The 21652-nt window shown below is 39.4% G+C and overlaps 2 protein-coding genes across 2 annotated transcripts in view; both read right to left on the bottom strand.

The window, feature by feature from the left end:
* Positions 1-2418: 2418 nt before the first annotated feature.
* On the bottom strand, positions 2419-2941 carry LOC107725000 (inactive phospholipase D5-like). Its single transcript, XM_016534116.1, has 3 exons — positions 2936-2941; positions 2773-2863; positions 2419-2642 (listed from the first exon to the last, which is right to left on the bottom strand). The coding sequence occupies exons 1-3, from the start codon at positions 2939-2941 to the stop codon at positions 2419-2421; spliced, it is 321 nt and encodes a 106-aa protein (XP_016389602.1).
* A 982-nt stretch (positions 2942-3923) lies between these two features.
* The window catches only part of LOC107725001 (inactive phospholipase D5-like), a 35948-nt gene continuing 18219 nt past the window's right edge, over positions 3924-21652 (bottom strand). Inside the window, exons 2-7 of the mRNA XM_016534117.1 lie at positions 20206-20342; positions 8087-8264; positions 7871-7979; positions 6194-6321; positions 5802-5999; positions 3924-3962 (exon numbers count right to left, since the gene is read on the bottom strand). Of these exons, the coding sequence (XP_016389603.1) occupies positions 3924-3962; positions 5802-5999; positions 6194-6321; positions 7871-7979; positions 8087-8264; positions 20206-20342 (789 nt within the window). The remainder of the gene's footprint in view (positions 3963-5801; positions 6000-6193; positions 6322-7870; positions 7980-8086; positions 8265-20205; positions 20343-21652) is intronic.

Consider the following 21652-nt stretch of genomic DNA (forward strand, 5'->3'; position numbering starts at 1 on the left):
CGTTTTAGGTAGGTGTGGCTGACTCTTAACTTTTATAAAGAATATCTCTTTGGTTTTGAGACTTTAGTCTTTGCAACTTTACAGATCTTCTTTATGCACCAAGAGCTTGTAACACTTCAAAGAGAAAGGAACAATTGAAATCGCATCATATGACCCCTTTAAGTGATCATTAATTGTGATGGTGTAAGTGCATATGCTAAGGGTTTTGGCCAGGGTTGCCAACCTTGATTACCTGGTTGGAGTGAGACTTTCTAGATGTCTGAATATATCACACACATATGATACTAGTATTATCTTTAAATTGTAACAGCACAACCTAATTAGACCCTACAATGCAAAAGAATCATCAGCAATAATAAAAAAAAAAAATTATATGAAAACATTGGACATTGTATGCTATTTTCAGTATTATATACAGTACATCTCATTAAACCTCAGTTGACCTTCATTTTCTCTCGTGTTTGATCTCGCGTTCCTAAAAGCTTATGTTGACATAGTAATAGCAACAGATACAGATTAAATTCAAGAAGAAAACTTTGTATTACTAAAATGAAATAGGAAGCCGCTAACAGACGCTCACATCCACATGGGTGCAACACTGATGCCTGCACTTCCAGGTCAAGAAACTGTCAATCAAAAAATCAGTAGCCAATGAGAACACACCGCTGCAAGCCCCGCCCCCATGAGAGATTTGTGCCAGAACGGCGAACAAAAACTTCAGAAGAGTAAATGAAAACTATGCGCATTTGTAAGTACAGATCAGCGAAAGAAAAAGGAGAAAACAGTTAGCAAAACATGCAGCGTATTAAAAACGAAGTCAAAGATTTTGCCTGTGATTTATTTTTTTCTGTTTCAAAGACATTTTATTCAGTTTCAATTTATATTTTCGTAAGATTCTTGACACACACACACAAAGCACTCACACAGAAAGTCAGCTGTCAGACAAAACCATAGAAACAGAAAGGAAACAGAGAAAACAATAAGCTTCAAACTAAAGGTCAAGGACAGCAGAACTGAAACATTACACTTACTCACTTGCTATCATAAATTCTTCCAGCATATCTTCTCCACCCCATCTCCCCGTAATGACATGTATATTAAGGCATAATTTTTATTAATGACATATAGAATTTTAAATATCAATACCGTAATATTTTTATGTTAAGCTAACTGAAAAAAATGTGCATTGTGTAAGGTGATATCAAATTTGGAGAAAAAAAAAATGTAATCACAGACTGATGGTGAGATCAGATCTTTGTGTGGACCGTCCGTCTGATGTTGATTTATTTCAATCAAAATTCACTTGTGTGATGTCATTTAGAAGAAAATCAGGCCAAAACAAAGTTCATTTGGGGCTCGTTTTGGGAGTTCGAAACAGCTTGCCTACCTGGTAAACACTTTTGTTCATTGTTCATTGAAGGACAGTCATAATGTTAGTTAAAATACAAAGTACAAATAAATCAACTGCTAATTTACCAGCATATTTTAACATGTGTTAAATCAACATGGACCAACATAAATCACCTTGCAGATATACTGAATCAGCAAAAAATCAAGATGTATAAAAATCTGTAAAAAAGTATTTATTAAATTAAATTTTAAATACAGTGTTTGATAATGCATACTATTAATTATGCCTAACCATTTCATGCATAAAAATATCTGGAAGCACATTCAGAATTTTATGAATACAAAAGTGATAGTGAAACTGAAAACAATTTTTTTCCCCCTAATAGTTAAAGGTAAAAACATTTTGTAGAATAGAAAATCTCAGGGTAACGCTTAAGCAGAGACAAACATTTTAAAACAAGTCATACAACATCTCCATGTGCTATTAAGATGCATTTGTCTGTGTGTGTGTGTGTGTGTGTGTGAGTAAAACATTCAGTCTGGATTGATCATATTACTCCCTCATAATAAGAATATATATATTTTTATATATAATAACACAATTTTGTCAATCCCTCAGTGAGCTCTTTAACTCGTTTTTTTCTATGTGCGCGCCAGCCGAGATGTTTGTATCTCAAATGCATCTCCTGTGAGCACTTATAATCAGATTTTGTCAAGACCCTTCTATTTTATTTTGTCACACCCTACATTACTTTCATGGGAGTGCAGAGCGGCGTGCCTAAATACAGTCTATCAGACAAACCCATGTTACCTGGCTTCCAAGCGTAAAGGACGCAAATGAAAAGGATAAAGATGACAGCTCTGAGTCTGATAGTACCACTTGTGATTGCATCATGAAAATGCATCTTAATACCAGGTTAAAACACTGGCCAAACAATATAGCAAAATAGTTATTACCTTACAAAAATGGGTTTGATAGAAAGCCTTGCTTGTTGTATGAACTATGTACAATTAAAAGGAAACACAGCCAACAAATTGATTGATAAATTTAAGGTTTGCATGTCATTTTCAGACAGCATCGCTTGCCGCAGGCTGCTCTTTGAATGTGTGCATGCTGCACGCTGGGATCTTGTTTGGCTGGAGAGTTTTACTGTAGTGGGAATGCCAGTCTCGTTCAAAGACAGCTTTCATCCGTTCAACTACAGTCGAGTTGTTCTGCTCCACCTGCTGACTGATCACCATCCCAACACCGGCGTTGTAGACAAACTCGTTGCCCACCCAGTTTAAATTCCCTGAGAGCCCAGAAACATGGTTTTAGGAGAAATTATTCAAACGTGTTTTATTTCCCCCCTCAATTCAATTCAAATCTCAATTCACTTAATATGATATCAGCAGCTTAATGAATGCAGAGGATGTTCTTACCTAGATACACAGATGTGTCTGTCACCATGTATCTGTTGTGATTGATTCCGTAGAGATATCCATTGCTCTGCATCTGAGGAATGAAGAACTTCTACAAGAAGAAGAACAGAGTACATATGTTGTCAGTTTCGGTATATGCACTCAGTACGAGTAACAGTAGTACAGCCATAGAGGCCATTTATAGCAAATGAAACAAAAGTTGATCATTCAAAATTGATCCATGCCTTAGATTACTTGATGTATCTGGCCATGAACACAAATGAAAAACGAACTGTAGCAAATCATACTGCTGGTACATCTGTTCAAATAAACCTCCTTTGACTTGCAGCACTTATCTTGTCTTAAATCAAGCTGTAAGCAGTGATCAGTTCCTCTGAATCATCCCAGTGACTTAATTTGATTCTAAAAAAGATGTATTCAGATTCATTCAGTGATTCGACTCTTTCTCGAGGCCAGTGGTCGTTAGCTCTGATCCGCACAGCTGCTCATTTAGCTGATGCTATCTGTGTCCTGACGGTATCACATTTTCATATCACAATAAATGCGGAAGCTATTATGGTACACACTTGAACAGAAAAGCAAGCTTCAGTGCTGCCCTTTAAATAACAAGTTTAATAGCATCCAAATAACAGCATTAAAAGCACAATAATGATACAATCATTTAAAGGGGACCTATTATGCCACTTTTTTACAAGATGTAATATAAGTCCCAGGTGGAATGTGTGTGGGGGGCTATGGATTTTTACCACAGTTGGGTGGTTGTGACACATAATTGTATTCAAAAACAATATTAAAAGTGAATTTTGCATAATAGATCCCCTTCAAATTCAACTCTTCAGCTCTATCTAAATATCTTTTCAAGGCTAGCATGTTTTAGCCCAGATTATGTGAACAAATAGTTATATGCAAAAGTTAAGTTTTGATATATTTATGGTAGGAGATTTACAAAATATCTTCATGGAACATGATCTTTACTTAATATCCTAATGATTTTTGGCATAAAAGAAAAATCTATAATTTTGAGCCATACAATGTATTGTTGGCTATTGCTACAAATATACCCCAGCGACTTAACACTGCTTTTGTGCTCCAGGGACACATGTTAGTTGGACAGTTTTCATTCACACTGTTATACAAATACAAAGTGCCAGTTATGCAGCATTCCCTCTCTCCCTTTCCTTCAGCTGCTCCTGTAAGGAGTCACCACACTGGAGTTATTGTCATTTGTGTAAGTGTGCATGTACGAGTGATCTGGCTCAGCGTGTGATGGGCGATTGGTGTGGGAGGGGAGTCAAGGGTAGTGAACATGGTAACAAGCCTTATTTTTGTGTGCCGTGTAGATTTGTGTGCTGTTTCCAGTATGGAGACTATTGATGTACTGAACCTGAAAACTCACTGTGTGCAGATGAATTGCATAATTATGTCTTTGGGAGGCTTTCAAACACATTAAATGCACAGATCCATGCTATTACTTATTTACATGTAATGTAGGGATTAGTAATTAAGTAATTATTAATCAATTAATAATAATTAATAATGAAGTAACACATTTGTTCACAGTTCTCTGGACTTGGTTAATGGTCACATGACATGCAGGTAAACAAAAAAACCTGCATATTTTTAGTAAGTGTTTTACTTGACTGTTGCTATTTTAAAATTACTTTAATTTTACATTTTTACGATTTAATTATTAGCTTTTCATTAAACTCACAAACCCCCTGCAGTTTCTTCTTGAACCCCGGTTTGGGAGACCTTGATATAATGTAATGTTTAATGCACTTCATGCTGCTAATAACAACAAATTATATATACTGTATATATATATATATAATGCACCACCTAGTGGATATTGTGTGAAGCACATCAAATGTATTTAAATTTTAAAAAGCATTCTGCTTATCCACAGGTTGCACAAGTAGGAAGTAGAAAATCCTCCAGGTATTGCTCAAATAATGTTTCATGAAAAGTAAGTATTCTGACATGCTATTGTTCACACGCACTGGTTTTCCTAGTCTATATTTTATGGAAGTGTGCTGTTTCGGACACAGCTATTGCTTGTTTGGTTGCTGAATAAATCAGCATTTTTGAATGACTTGTTTGATTCAATGCAGACCGACACAGATTGAGTCCCTGTAGAAATCCCCGCACAGATGCACTGACAGTCAGTCTCAAACAAACACAGACTAGCAGACTGATACAAACAATGGAAAGTCCCAGTGCTGTTGGTCTGTCACAACCAGATCAGATTTGAAGTTGGTTGTACAATTTTAAACAATGATCACAGGTGAATAACAGTGCAAGAACCTCAGCATGATAACATAAACAGCATAATTTAACATCCTGTGCACCCAATGTAGTCCGCTTTATCAGTCCCATGAAATAGCATTTCCAGTTTATTTGGATACAGTGAGATCAGACAAATCTCACGAAGACTATGATCAACATCACTGCTGCTGAAGCTTAAGGTTATTAAACCACCACCAAACATGCATTACATGAGACTTTACGCGGACACTGCCACTTTTATTCCGTGTGTGTCCAGCACATGACCATGAGAGCAGCATCTCTCTTTTGAAATATAACACATCTCACAGTAAGGCATTTGATCAAGTGTGAAGCAGGCAGGCAACAACCGGAACCTTGACCGATCGCAGCTGTCATGCTGTTCCAGAAGCTGCAGTCAATGATAAATGATTCTTGTTCATTTTCTGTGAGGATTTCATTGATTGAAAAGGATGTTAAAGGCAATGCAACCTTTAGTCAATGGAAACCTACATCTGTTAATCTATAATAGCAAATCTCTCTGCTATAAACAATGCTAAAAATGAACATAATTACTCATGCATTTCTAAGCCTGTCTCTCTCTGCTCTATTTATACTGTAGTGTGCCTATAGTAATAAACATATTAAACTTCATTAGAGTGGGACAAATCAAATGAAGGATCATCGTTCTGTACACCAGGACTTGTTTTCTGCTTCCACTATAATTCAGTTACATGAAAAAGCAAAACATCTCTAACTCAACTCACAGAAATGTATGCTTTTGCTTCAGTGTCATTCAGATGAAGTTGCAGGTTCTTGTCTTGGTTATACAGAGCTTTCAGTTTCTTGGACCAAATTGATGGCAAAAAGTCTTTATACTGCAGTTGCCGGTAGAGGTTGAATATCCTGTGCAGGTCCAACACCAGACATGTGCAGTTATAAATAATGATGCCAAACTCCTTCATCTGTGAAAATAACACATCACCAGACCAATGAATTAGTACTAAACATAATGAAGAACATGTCATATCACACAACTCCAACATAAAATTAATAATCAAATTGGTAAAGCAACAAGTAGTGGAGTGAACACAATAATCTCACTTTTGAAAAGAAGCATATTTATAAACTTGCATTTAAGAGTAGACTTGTTCTTTACCGTAGACAGTGACCTCCAATCCATGCCAGCACTTCCTATGTACATGTGTTTCCTGTCCACCACCCAGAAGGAGGAGTTGATGTGCCCTTTAGTGAGGGCTGTCATGTTCAGGTAATGCACCTCCGCACCTGGATGGTCAACGAACAAACAGTCAGTTATGAATCGCTGATAAATAAGTGGTTCTCAAATTGTTTAGACTAAGTGCTATCAAATGCATGTGTTCAATTAATGGTTGGAATTTGGAGGTGATAAAAGTATGTCAAGTACACCAAATGTTTTCAATCAATTTCTTAGCTGTTTTCACTGCAGGTTGTTGCACCATTATTTGTTTTAACTTTCTTGTTGAACTTGAATGAAAGATGTATGGTTGCATCCTGGTCTGTTATGGTAGCAACATTTACTGTGATTGGTTGCCTCACACGTCTGTCAGAAGACCTCGTCAATATATCTATTTCTTAACGACACACAGTGTGTTAACACGTAGGGCCACCAGTGTTAAGCTGGTCGGCAGGGTAGCCCAGGCACACATGCGGTTCACATGGCTCTTTGGAGCAGCAGCAGTATGTCTTGGTGATAGATCTGCTTGTTTTGGGGGTGTTTTGTCCTAACCTGTCCTGTTTTCGTTCTTTTTGTGTGTGTGGATATATGCATGTCAGCTGATGCAGCAGTTTATATTCTTACACTCAGCAGCATGCATATATTGGGTTGTATTATCCATTTCTGTGTCTCCTGCTTTGTTGGGTGGTTATTTCATATATGTTATAATGTGCAGCAGCAGTATTTCCTACATGCTCACAGCAGAATGTCTGTGGATGTACTGGCAGTAGCAAGACTGGATTTTCTCCTGATTCCTTGAGTCCTGCAGGATTCCAGCAGTCTTCCTGACTCCCCTACTCCTCCTCCATATTCCCCACTCATGTCCACTCCTATGTCCCATCTGGAGTCCCTGGGGTTTACTGTCTCCTCTGAGCCATAATTAGCTATACCAATTCACTTCCATTTCTCACTACTTCTCCCAAGCCTCCAGTAGTCCCAGTTTCCCTGCTTTGTCTCCTATCATTGCTCTCTAATCTTCTGTTCCTGAGTATCCAGTGGTCCTTCTTAGTTTTTCAGAATTCCTTCCAAAGCCTGTTGTCTTCAGCTATCTGTCTGAGCAGATGAGGGCCAGGGAGAATCTAAGCAGTAGGACAAAGCTCAATGAGGGTCTGCTGGGAACGTGGAGATGTGGATAAACCTGGGAGTGGACCTAAAAAGAGTAGGTATGTGTTTTCCCCCACTTTGGGGATGTCTTTTTTATTTATTGCTCTATTAAAATTTCTTGCAGGTTTACTTGGGTCACTGATTAGAGCAGGGGTGCCCAATGCTGTTCCTGGAGATCTACCCACCTGCAGACTTCAGGTTCATCTGTAATTATCAAGTGCTGCTGAAGAGATTATTTAGCTGGTTCAGGTGCGTTTGATCAGGGCCGGAGCTGATCTTTGCAGGACGGTAGATCTCCAGGAACAGGATTGGGCACCCCTGGATTAGAGTCTTCCCCACGAATCATGGAGTAACCTGTTATTAACGTTGTCAAATTCCTGTGCCTATGCTACTTTTCACTTGGTCCAAACACAAAGATTCTCACAAGATGGTTTTGTTGGACAGTGGATGCTAAATAATATTATATAGGCTACTTACCATTCTGAGAGAGTGCCTTGAGCTCTGAGGAATTACTTAGTTCACTGACCACCCTCAAACGGACTGACCGAGACTGCAGACGCATCAACTGATGGAGTAAGATCTGACCCTAAAGATGACAAAATAAACAGTTACATTTAAATGTGGTCATATTGGGACGAATCTATAGCTCTCTTTAAAAGAAACTCTTCTAGACTTAGTCAGCAGTTCTGTTACCTGCTTGGCCTGGGGAGGTTTTGACTCATACTCGGTAGAGTTCAGAGCCCACCATGGTGACACAATCTCAACAGATCGATGTGCTTGATCCAAAAGCTCACGGAGACCAGTGGCCAGTGAAACTGTGTCCTTATATGGAATGGACAGATCTTCTGGAATATTCTCCACAAGCACAACACTGTAAACACAAGACAATCCATATTCAATGATATAATGATAATATAATGATTAATATATATATATAATAATTTTCCCAGGTATGGAGATTTGCAACAATAAATGCTGTTGTTTGTCAGATGTTGACGCCAATATTTTAAAGATTCAGAGAATATGAATCACTGTGTAGCCAACTGAGAGTTCGGTTAGGATGACGATTTTTCGGTAATACTAAGGCACACTGTGTACATATTAGCATTTTTTAATTGTTTGCTTTTGGGATCTGAAGGAGCGTGTGTGTTCCCGGAAACGGTGACATGGGATACATCTGGATGGGGGTGCATAACTGATAAATTGCCTCTATGTGTACAAAAATGTCATTGTGACACCTCTTAGATTTTACAAGATTACAAAATTGCATACAGTTGTGTGTGTATGTATCATCCTGACAGTGATTCAGCACAAGAAATCTTTATCTGGCTGCAATAGACAGAATCAGATCACAAGACATGGAATACACAGATCAATAAGAGAAACAAAACACCTTGATGACAAGAGACAGCAGGCCTACAAACACAACAGAGAACAGCATATACTAATGGAAATAATGCAATAATAAGTACAATAAGAGAGTGAACAATGATTATGAATACACATACATACATACAGAAATGTATGTATATTATGGTGGCTTGCCAGCATTGCCTTAAGCATGTTTCCTGGTCACGTGGGCTCATGAAGCGAAGAAATCAGTTGCACCCATTCCCTATGTGGCATAATCCGGAGGAGCACAGCAGGCCTACAAACACAACAGAGAACAGCATATACTAATGGAAATAATGCAATAGTAAGTACAATAAGAGAGTGAACAATGATTATGAATACACACATACATACAGAAATGTATGTATATTATGGTGGCTTGCCAGCATTGCCTTAAGCATGTTTCCTGGTCACGTGGGCTCATGAAGCGAAGAAATCAGTTGCACCCATTCCCTATGTGGCATAATCCGGAGGAGAGATCCTAGGTAAGGTGGAGCCCCTGTAAAGTGAACATGTTCTCCTAAATGATGCTAATGTCTCAATGTTTTATCATGTCTAAATTAAAGTCTGATTTGAATCAAATTTGAAACAATGGTTACATGAAACATATTAAACACTTTGTTTTCAAACGTAGAAGTGAACTACATATTCTATTCCATCAAAAAAAAAAAACTTTTATATAAAAACTTATTATCATGGCTGTCTGACCCATAAGCTTCAAGAAAGGTATTTTACACATTTGTCTTCTCAACTTAAGAAAAATTGCACAGTAGATGCTAATGCAAAGAGAATTCACAGGAGAGTTGTGGTAGTCTAGTGGTTAAGGATGTTGGCTGTTAAAGGTCCCGGGTTCAATTCAGGAAATTAGATTTACTGAAGTCCCAGTTGTGCATTACCTCCAACACTCAAACTCGAACACTTAAAGCATCATTAGTGGCTCCAGAGGGATTTCACTTGTACTGAAAGTGGCCTCAGATGAGAAGTGCCTGCTAATGCTTTTTTCTTCTGCTAAAGCATGTAGATTAGATCATAGCTCCTATCCTGTTACAGTGCCTGTATATTGAGTCTGTGTAATAGAATATCTTAAAAGGACACATTACCCGCACCCTGTCCAACACTAAATAGCTCCAAATCAATACTCTCTCTAAATCATATCTTTACAAACCCCTATAATTAAGACCACACAAGTTAACCATTTGAAAAACAAACAAACAAATAAATAAAGGTTTGTGTGCAAGCTCACCTTTCTTACAAGATTTTCAGTGAGAATCAGTGCTTTTAGTGATAAACTACTTCCCTCGTGTTTAAAATTTAAAAACAAAACAATATGAAGGAACAATGTCAATCTTATGACAACGTATTCAGTATTGAACTTTACATAAAAAAATTACATTAAAAATGCATCACAAAAAATATGGCATTAGCTTGTCTGATAGCCTGATTCCTAATATGCTATGTAATTAGTAAACATCCTTCCAACACATTTTTCAATATTTCTCAAAATATCTTCCCATTAAAGTCTTTGTCATCTGTGTGATGGAGTGCCAGAGTGACGCTATGAACATCCTTTGGAATAATTATGCAGGCCTACATTTACATACTGTATATTCATTTAACAGACAGTTTTATCCAAAGTGACTTACAAATGAGGAACACCACAAGCAATTTAAGAGCCAACAATATTAGCAGTTCACAACATCAAGTAGATTAGTACACCGGCTAGAGCAGAAGACAAAGTGAACCAAAGGTGTTGTTTGTTGCAGTGGCAGTCCTGAACACATGAAACATGATGTGAATTTGCTGACCGCAGAGCAACTTGTTGAGTCACTGCATGCATTTGTGATGACAGAGAAAAAGTGCTGGGTGAGAAAGTGCAACACCTTTGCAGATGAATGCTTGGACAGCAAGGCAGGGCCGTGAAGGACAGTGGCATTTACAAGGAGCTGACCAACCTCTTCGGGTATTATTCATGGACAAAGACACAGCACACTGTAAGCATGTTTGAAGGTGCCATCATCTGCTTCTTCAGCTGACCTAGACCAACACAATGAACCGATCCATTTGAGCTCCGTTAGGCTTCTCATGCTCAAAGGTATTGCTGACCATCTCGGATGTTGTTCTTCAGTCTCTCTTTTCTGAAGTTTGTCAAACTGTGTATCTTTCTAAATTGCAACGAGGAAACATTCATTTTCTAAAATCAGGCATATTAAAAGTGAACTTAAAACAAAAAAATACATTGTGCATGAGTTTGTTATAACAGATAGTTTATATATATATAACAGATAGTTTATACGTATATCTGTTATTCAACTGACTGTATTATTTATATTCTGTATCCCAGTATTTTACCAATATATAAGGCCTGTGACTACATGAAATATTGGCCCAATTATTGATTTGCAACCGTGCCCATAATATAATTGTTAATATCAACAAGCAGTTTTCCAAAATTAGACAAAAAATTTGTATTTTCCTGTTCCTCATTAAATTTGTGCCACTGGACATATACATTATATTTTGTGTATTATTTACATATAATATACCCATAATATAAATACATAAATTAATAATACTAGCCAATTAATATCATATAATAATATAAAAATGTTGAGGACCATTCAAAATTAAATCAAATATTTAAGTGGCCATCCCATTCAATGCTCTCTAATTAGAAGAATGAAAGGTCAAAAGAATGTTTACCACATTTACACCACAATTAAATAATTTCTCATAGCCTTTACATAAATAAAACAAAATCAGACATGAAAACAAGTGGCATTTAGTGTTTCTACAGCTAGGTCCTTTGATGAGTAAGCTGTCTGCATCCAATAACAGACATAATTTCTTAATGATGTTCAGTTGGACTGGTCTTTATTTTGATGCAGATGCGATGAACCTGGCCTGCCATGGTGTGCATCTGAGGGGGTATTGAATGTCAAGCTGATATTGTCCTCTGAGAGTTTCCTTTTAAAGGGACAGTTCAGCCAAAATTACAAAATTCTGTCATCATTTTCTTGCCTTCAAGTTGCTCCAAAACCATAAAAACACAAAAAATGCTGGAGCTGTGCTTGCTGGAGATCAGTGTCCTTGGGTCTCATACATCTCTGGCAGGTGAGGGAGATCATCCAACCAGTGTTGCCTTTTTTGGGAAACGCATGGGGAAATATATCACCACAGAAGTATCTGTGCTTGAATAGATCTTGTAAGTTTCTCCTCACAGTGTCAACAGCTTCTTTAGTGAATGTGCCTGCATTGTCAGTGGCGGTTTTCATTAATGCAAAGCTTGCACTCCTAGAGGAACTGACTGCTGCAAAAAGATGGACCACCATCCAGTATTCTTGCACACTTTCTCAATGTCTGCCATCAGGGTTGCTGACAAAAAACATTGGAGAACACCCAAGAGAGTGCTTGTAAGGCAGTGTTACTCATTGCGCGGCTCGCCAAGCTTTACTTTGTGGCTCGCATGGCAGTAAATAATACGATGATATGATCATGCAGTCAATACAGATATTTCATAAAAATATTAAAAACAAGCAGGGCTATAACATAATCCATTAAAAAAACTCACACCATGTCTACACCGGACGCGAGTGGCGCGATCCGACAAACAAGTTAACCATTTGAAAAACAAACAAACAAACAAACAAATAAATAAAGGTTTGTGTGCAAGCTCACCTTTCTTACAAGATTTTCAGTGAGAATCAGTGCTTTTAGTGATAAACTGCTTCCCTCGTGTTTAAAATTTAAAAACAAAACAATATGAAGGAACAATGTCAATCTTATGACAACGTATTCAGTATTGAACTTTACATAAAAAAATTACATTAAAAATGCATCACAAAAAATATGGCATTAGCTTGTCTGATAGCCTGATTCCTAATATGCTATGTAATTAGTAAACATCCTTCCAACACATTTTTCAATATTTCTCAAAATATCTTCCCATTAAAGTCTTTGTCATCTGTGTGATGGAGTGCCAGAGTGACGCTATGAACATCCTTTGGAATAATTATGCAGGCCTACATTTACATACTGTATATTCATTTAACAGACAGTTTTATCCAAAGTGACTTACAAATGAGGAACACCACAAGCAATTTAAGAGCCAACAATATTAGCAGTTCACAACATCAAGTAGATTAGTACACCGGCTAGAGCAGAAGACAAAGTGAACCAAAGGTGTTGTTTGTTGCAGTGGCAGTCCTGAACACATGAAACATGATGTGAATTTGCTGACCGCAGAGCAACTTGTTGAGTCACTGCATGCATTTGTGATGACAGAGAAAAAGTGCTGGGTGAGAAAGTGCAACACCTTTGCAGATGAATGCTTGGACAGCAAGGCAGGGCCGTGAAGGACAGTGGCATTTACAAGGAGCTGACCAACCTCTTCGGGTATTATTCATGGACAAAGACACAGCACACTGTAAGCATGTTTGAAGGTGCCATCATCTGCTTCTTCAGCTGACCTAGACCAACACAATGAACCGATCCATTTGAGCTCCGTTAGGCTTCTCATGCTCAAAGGTATTGCTGACCATCTCGGATGTTGTTCTTCAGTCTCTCTTTTCTGAAGTTTGTCAAACTGTGTATCTTTCTAAATTGCAACGAGGAAACATTCATTTTCTAAAATCAGGCATATTAAAAGTGAACTTAAAACAAAAAAATACATTGTGCATGAGTTTGTTATAACAGATAGTTTATATATATATAACAGATAGTTTATACGTATATCTGTTATTCAACTGACTGTATTATTTATATTCTGTATCCCAGTATTTTACCAATATATAAGGCCTGTGACTACATGAAATATTGGCCCAATTATTGATTTGCAACCGTGCCCATAATATAATTGTTAATATCAACAAGCAGTTTTCCAAAATTAGACAAAAAATTTGTATTTTCCTGTTCCTCATTAAATTTGTGCCACTGGACATATACATTATATTTTGTGTATTATTTACATATAATATACCCATAATATAAATACATAAATTAATAATACTAGCCAATTAATATCATATAATAATATAAAAATGTTGAGGACCATTCAAAATTAAATCAAATATTTAAGTGGCCATCCCATTCAATGCTCTCTAATTAGAAGAATGAAAGGTCAAAAGAATGTTTACCACATTTACACCACAATTAAATAATTTCTCATAGCCTTTACATAAATAAAACAAAATCAGACATGAAAACAAGTGGCATTTAGTGTTTCTACAGCTAGGTCCTTTGATGAGTAAGCTGTCTGCATCCAATAACAGACATAATTTCTTAATGATGTTCAGTTGGACTGGTCTTTATTTTGATGCAGATGCGATGAACCTGGGCCTGCCATGTGTGCATCTGAGGGGGTATTGAATGTCAAGCTGATATTGTCCTCTGAGAGTTTCCTTTTAAAGGGACAGTTCAGCCAAAATAAAAAAAATTCTGTCATCATTTTCTTGCCTTCAAGTTGCTCCAAAACCATAAAAACACAAAAAATGCTGGAGCTGTGCTTGCTGGAGATCAGTGTCCTTGGGTCTCATACATCTCTGGCAGGTGAGGGAGATCATCCAACCAGTGTTGCCTTTTTTGGGAAACGCATGGGGAAATATATCACCACAGAAGTATCTGTGCTTGAATAGATCTTGTAAGTTTCTCCTCACAGTGTCAACAGCTTCTTTAGTGAATGTGCCTGCATTGTCAGTGGCGGTTTTCATTAATGCAAAGCTTGCACTCCTAGAGGAACTGACTGCTGCAAAAAGATGGACCACCATCCAGTATTCTTGCACACTTTCTCAATGTCTGCCATCAGGGTTGCTGACAAAAAACATTGGAGAACACCCAAGAGAGTGCTTGTAAGGCAGTGTTACTCATTGCGCGGCTCGCCAAGCTTTACTTTGTGGCTCCCATGGCAGTAAATAATACGATGATATGATCATGCAGTCAATACAGATATTTCATAAAAATATTAAAAACAAGCAGGGCTATAACATAACCCGTTAAAAAAACTCACACCATGTCTACACCGGAGAGAACCCAGTGATGTTGTCTACACTGGATGCGGCGCGGCACGGCGCCATGCGACACGATCCCCATCAGTAAACTGATGCCTCGTTCTATTTATGACGAACTGTACTGACACTACGTTCAAATGATCCATGATTTTAGAATGGCCTTTCTAGAATGTAATAGAAAGAAGGAAGGCTCTTACTTGAATCTTCTGACAAGGACGGGAGCTCTTTGCACTGCTAGCTGGCAGATATTAGGCATCAGGGTTTCCTTTCAAAAAGGCAAACACAGATAGTAGAGTCCATTTTGAAACACAGAAGGATCAGAAACAATTTTCTTAAACCGTTTGTCTTCACAATACATTTCAGATTGGTCTTCCACAAAGTCCTCATTGTATTGTTGCACTACCAGATCCTCAATTTTAGCTATGGAAATGTACTTTTACACATGGCCTATCATACAGAGCAGGCTCCAAAACTCTGCCATGGTTTCTTTTAGACCTTGTTTCTGTTCTCCTGTTTTGTTTCATGACCTAGTTTTCCTTAGTTCCTTTGATTAGTTCATTCAGTTCACTTTTCCTGTTAATTTGGTCATTAGTCCCATGTTTTCGTTAGTATAAGTACTCCCCGTTCTGTTCAGTCTGTTGCTGGTTATTGATGTTGATTTGCTTGTGTTTGGATGTACACCTCTTCACAATTATCAGTAATGTCCTTGTTGGATTCTTCTTCTTCGTTGTGCGCTTTGTATTGCACCAGCTCCTGTGACAAACAACTGATGAGTGATCCATTTACCACAGATCCCAGAAAAGCCTACACTGCTTAGCGGCCCATGACTTTGACTGTTAATGATTATTCTCCATTGCCTTAGAGCTCCATTGTCTTGGAAGTGTTGATTCCTATCAGCATCAATCTGATTCAGCTAAACCTCTTTCAAATAGAGCCATTCATTCAAATCCTCCTAATATGCAGTGTTGTAACAGGGATTTTGTTTTGCATGTAAACTTCAGAAAGTGGAAGGCATACATCATCATCATTGAACATCAAGACCTGAAATCTCATAACTGCTCACTACTTTCTCCTGACCTATGGTTCAAAGAATAATTACAGTTTTGATACCCTTTGCATTTACCCATTTTTGTATTTCTTCTATACAAAATGTGGATGAGTTACCAGGGTCTAAAAAGGCATATGTTCTGACTTTCTGAATGCCTTTCACTGATTTTAGAAAATTCATGTCTTTTTATAGAATTTAGAAAAACTCTTAGAATTGTGCATCATTAGGCAGAGCAGCACCATCCTCTGGCTTAATAGCAGCCCAGTATGATGCTATATTATAATAAATTAATTGGCAATTTTACTTAACTTTACTTAAACTTAATTACCAATGTGCTATTTTAGAATACTTGTTTTTACCTCAAGCAGTCCTTTCGTAGGATCCACATACAGACAGCTTTGTGCCAGCGTTTTATACCAGATGTATATTGCTCTAAAGTGCCGTTTGTCTTTGCTATTGTCAGTTTTGTCCTCTATGTTGTGTTCAAAGGTTATTATGGAGGACGCGTAATGCAGTACGTTGCTTTTGATAGCTTTTGTTGCTGCAAAATTTCCTCAGCAATATGTTTTTGTCTTTTCATGACACTGGTCAGTGTTGGATCACTGATTTCTCTTAAATGAGCTGAACCTCTTCCAGAGTCGCTGGGGGTTTGGATGTTGTAAAACATGAGCTTGATTCCGAGTCTGAAGGATCGTACATTTGAAATGTTCTTGACTGCCCTCTCTGTGAATTGTCCAGATATGCATTCATGCCATCCCTAGGCACCAGAGCTGATGTTTCAAACTCCTCAAGCACCCCTAATTTGGCCATGGAAGGAGATAGTTCTGTTTGAATTTTCGGCTCTGTCTTTTTATATTGAGCTGCTGTAAGTTTAGCCTTGTCCATGTCCAGGGCATGTGTCTCATGTAAAGCAGCAGCTCATGTCTTTATGCTGGCTCTCTCAGCCTCAGCTACAGCTTGTGCATGGGCAAATGAAGAAGTACTCTTTGAAGCTTTGCTGGAAGTTGCTGATACACTATCATCAGGCCTTACATGTACTTCATCTTTTGAGTGAGTTGCACCTCTGTTCCCACACTGGGCTTGTGCTACACCTGTTTGAACATGTTATCTGGGATTGTGCGTTTGACCATCCATCCGACCCCTTTTGAAAATCAACAAAGTGCTGAATTTCTGGCTCATAAAAATCCAGCCGGTTGGCGTATTTCTCACCCTCAGGGAGCAAAGATTGTACTGAGGCATGCAAATCATTAAAGTCTCTCATTGAACATAAATACAAATTCAAAGGCATATTCCACAGCTTCTTTTTTCATAAAAGCTTATTTATCTTCCTTGTTAAAATACTAGGGATGCAACAATACAGTTAGCCCATGGTTCAATACATACCTCGGGGTTTCCTCGGTTTTTGGTTCTGTTCTGATGGCTTGGTAGTGTTTTTTTGTGATTTCTGATTTAAAATGAGATTTTTAAAGGAGAATTATTTAATTATTTTAATATATATATATACTGGGATCCTGGTGAGAGGGCCCAGCAAGCTCAACAGGAGGCTCCACAGGCTGCGGTGTTTGTGATGGGGGTGCGGCCCGAGGAGGCTGTCTCGTCGGGGAAGCCCACACCGTAACCCTCAGATCACCTTGGCCACCAACCAAAGTAGCCCTCTTATGCTTGGAAGAGGAACTAGATTGGGGTGTGGCAAAGGGGACTCTATACCGTTTAAGGTAATCGAGTCTCGATCTTAACGCCGAGATGGTCATGTTCCCACAATGAGAACATGAACCATCCACGAACACAGCCTCAGCGTGCTGAAAGCCCAGACATGTGACACAGCGATCGTGGCCGTCACGAGGAGCCAAATATCGACCGCACCCAGAAATGCAAACGCAGTAACTGGAGCGTTCCCTTTCAAACGTTCTCTCATGTTGTGTATGGAGAACGCATCCAATCACACGTGCTACGAGCAGATACAGAACGACCTGCTCTGCGAGCCCAGTCTCGGAGCACTTAAGTTAAGGACTCCTAAATACACGAGCGAAGCTGAGTCCCAAGCACCGCTGAGGAGTGCAGATATAACTAGTTCTACCCTCTGGGAGAAATAGGCAAATCAAACAGACAATCCATGGACGTCTAAAAATAGAATTTTAGTAAAAAAGGACGCTGACGACTAGCCGGCGGCCGCACAATCACAAGTAAAAATAAGTTCCCAGCCGATCTGGGACTACAGATATTACCATTTCCACCCTTAGGGAGAAATAGGCAGATTAAATAGACAAAACCCGTGCCTGCAGGGCAGGGAAGTCTAAATTATAGAATCTGGCAAATGTGGACGGCGACGACCAGCTGGCGGCCGCACAAATCTCACTTATAGAAATTCCACTGGACCACGCCCAGGAGGAGGCCAGTCCTCTGGTGGAGTGGCCCCTCACCCCTATAGGGCATTGCAAGCATTCTGAGGCATAAGCCAAGGCTATAGCATCTACTATCCAGCAGGAAAGCCTCTGCTTCGTGAGCAGCACCTTTACAGCGGCCTCCGAAGCAGTCAAATAGCTGCTCTGATTGTCTGCAAAGACCAGAGCATTCAATGTACACTCTAAGAGCCCTAACTGGGCAGAGTGGATTGGGACCCTGCTCACTGCCCGCAGCGGGGAGCGCTATAAGGGTAATAACTTGGGCTCTAAACGGAGTTGAGAGCACCTTAGGCACATAAGCCTGTCTTGGCTTGAGGACGACCTTACAGTCGTTAGGCCCAAATTTCAGACAGAAAGCACTGATTGACAGTGCCTGCAGGTCACCCACGCGATTGACCAACGCTAATGCCAAAAGGAGGGTGACATGGGCCGCAGGTCGGCCGAATGTAGCGGCTCAAAGGGAGGGCCCCTTAGGGCCCTCAGGACTATGGACAAGTCCCAGGTCGGCACGGTCTGAGGACGAGGAGAATTCAATCTCCGGGTGCCCTTCAAGAACTTAATGACCAAGTCGTTTCTGCCGACTGAGCGGCCAGCTTCAAAGGAATGATTCACTGTGAAAGCTGCCACATAAACTTTGAGCGTGGAAGGTGCAAGCCCATTGTCCAACATCTCTTGCAAAAGAGTCAGCATGTGGGACACGTCACAAGAATCCGGGTTCAGGCTTCGTGCTGCACACCAGTCACAGAAGACTGACCATTTAAGGGCGTAAAGATGTCTCATAGACGGTGCTCTAGCCTCTAAAATGGTGTTGCTCACTCTCGTTGGGAGCTGCATAGGCTCCCGTCAAGGCTCCAGACATGAAGACTCCACAGCTCTGGCCAGGGGTGCCAAATCATGCCCTTCGCCTGCGAGAGAAGGTCTCTCCGTAATGGTATCGGCCACAGGGCAGCTGCTGACAGCTGCACTAACTCAGGGAACCAAGTTTGGTTCTTCCAAAGTGGGGCCACCAGGGGAACTGAGCAACCGACTTTCCTGACCCGTCTGATGACCTGAGGAAGCAGGGCAATCGGGGGGAAAGTGTACAGGCGAGAGCTGGGCCAACTGTGGGCCAGCTCATCCCGCTTTATGGAGAAATGGATAGGGCAGTGAGAGTTGTCTTCTGAGGTGAAGAGGTCGACCTCTGCCTTGCCGAAAACAGACCAGATTTTCTGAACCATCAGAGGATGTAGTGTCCATTCTCCTGGAGCTACGTTGCCTCTGGACAGCATGTCTGCGCCAAGGTTCAGACTGCCCGGCACATGAACCACTCTAAATGAGAGGAGTCTGCTCTGTGCCCAAAGTAGGAGGCGTCGAGCCATCCTGTAAAGGGAACGTGACCTGAGACCACCTTGGTGGTTGATATAGGCTACCACCATGTTGTCCAATCTAATGTCTTTTGTGCCTCTGTCCCTATTTCCTCATTAAATACAGAATGTGCCACCAGGGGAGCCAAGATAACAAAACTTGTTCACTAATTTCAGATAACATTTACACACATATTTCAAGATCCATTCAAAATGAATTGAAACATTAAAGTGGTCATAACAACAACAATAAGGCTGATGATACATGGGGCAACTTTTTGAGCAATGTTGCCGAGCAACTTTGGGCAATTTTGCCATCAACGGGCAACCAGGTGAGATACAGGGCCCACGACCGATCTAAAGTATCCAGACAGAAATTTGTTGCCCATCCTCAATGAGAATGTGCCCAAGCAAAATTGCTCAAAAAGTTGCCCCATGTATCATCAGCCTAAAAGAATGCATGGCATAATCTGCAAAAATGCTGCTTACTGGGCATAAATGCAGACTGGATATAGGTGTGAGCTTTTTTTTCAGTTAAAATATCTAAAACATCTTTGAAACAAGATTAATCTGAGATTTTTGACGGTGAGTCCATTGTCATTTGTTAGGTGTTAGCTTTGCTTACCGGCAGGATCTTCTACATTTTGCTCCATCGATATTGTCCTCGTCATCCCCCCACACATCTACAGCAGAGAATATTAATGCTATCAGGACAGCACAGCAGCACACCAGCGCAAAGATCACAATGCATTTGTGCTGAGACTGCAAGAAACAAGAGGAAGAAGCAAAAACACTTATTCAGAGCTAGAATTTGTATATGAGCAGTTGCTTTGATGTGTAGATAGACAATCAAACTCTGGCAAAAGGTTTATCCATGCATATACAAGTGTAAAAGTGTGGTCAGTGTCCACATCTACCTGCTGTTGTGCAGTTACAGTGAAGTTGGGAATTATTAGTTTACTGGGTTTCACCTACCTCATTACATTTACAGTACAGTGCAGTCTTCACAACATGATCACAACATTTGTTTTAAGACAGTTAATAGAGTCAATAGAAAATGTAGGGTTCCAAAAATTCCTGTAATTAATAACCTCCATTGTTTGTCTTTGTATTAGTCATCATGGCTCACTCACAAACAAAGGCAAAAATAAAGGTTACACTTTATTTCGATAGTCCACTTTAGACATTCTATTAACTATAAGTAACTTTGTAACTACATGTCAACTACATGCCAACTAATTCTCATTAATTTGCAACTACATGTCTACTAACTCTCAGAGTAGACTGTTAGGGTAGGTTTAGGGTTAGTAGAATGTTGACAAAGAAAGTGTTAGAAGATATTAAGCAGACAGTCTACTAATACTCTACTAACTGCTAGTTGACATGTAGTTGCAAAGTTACTTACTGTTAATAGAATGTCTAAAGTGGACTATCGAAATAAAGTGTTACCAAAATAAATTTAAAAAATAAATAAATAAAAATTGTCCCACAATTTACAGCTTCAGTGTGTGTGTGTGTGTGTGTGTGTGTGTGTGTTTGTGTGTGTGTGATGTGATGTGATGTAATAGTCTAGCTGTACAGATTTCACTTAGCATACAAGGAATGGCATCTACGCTAATATTAGTCTGTTTCTATTTTATTCCGAGGTCACCATGGCCACCAGATACAGTCTGTATCCAGATCAGATGGTCACTGCAGTCACCCGGATCCAGTACATATTCAGACCAGATGGTGGATCATTGTCATTTTGCATTTTTGACACAATGTCTTCCTAATTAATGCTGTACAGTTGCTTTGACACAATCTGTATTGTTAAAAGCGCTATATAAATAAAGGTGACTTGACTTGACAGGGAGACTTAAATTTGAATGAGGAAATGAACAACAAGCAAAACTGCTTCTGAACTTGACAGTCAGTGATCATTCACTAGGGGTGCTAGGGCCGATAATCACGTTGGGATGATTGATCGGCAGTCTCTAAAAAGGCCGATCTCAAAAAAACGATCTCAAGCTGATGAGGCTGCCGTGAGAGGTTTGGCACGACATGCAGCGGCACCGTCTCAGTCTCTGTCC

This window comes from Sinocyclocheilus rhinocerous, unplaced genomic scaffold, assembly GCF_001515625.1.
Source record: "Sinocyclocheilus rhinocerous isolate Xijiao unplaced genomic scaffold, SAMN03320098_v1.1 scaffold125, whole genome shotgun sequence".
In the NCBI taxonomy this organism is placed as follows: domain Eukaryota; kingdom Metazoa; phylum Chordata; class Actinopteri; order Cypriniformes; family Cyprinidae; genus Sinocyclocheilus; species Sinocyclocheilus rhinocerous.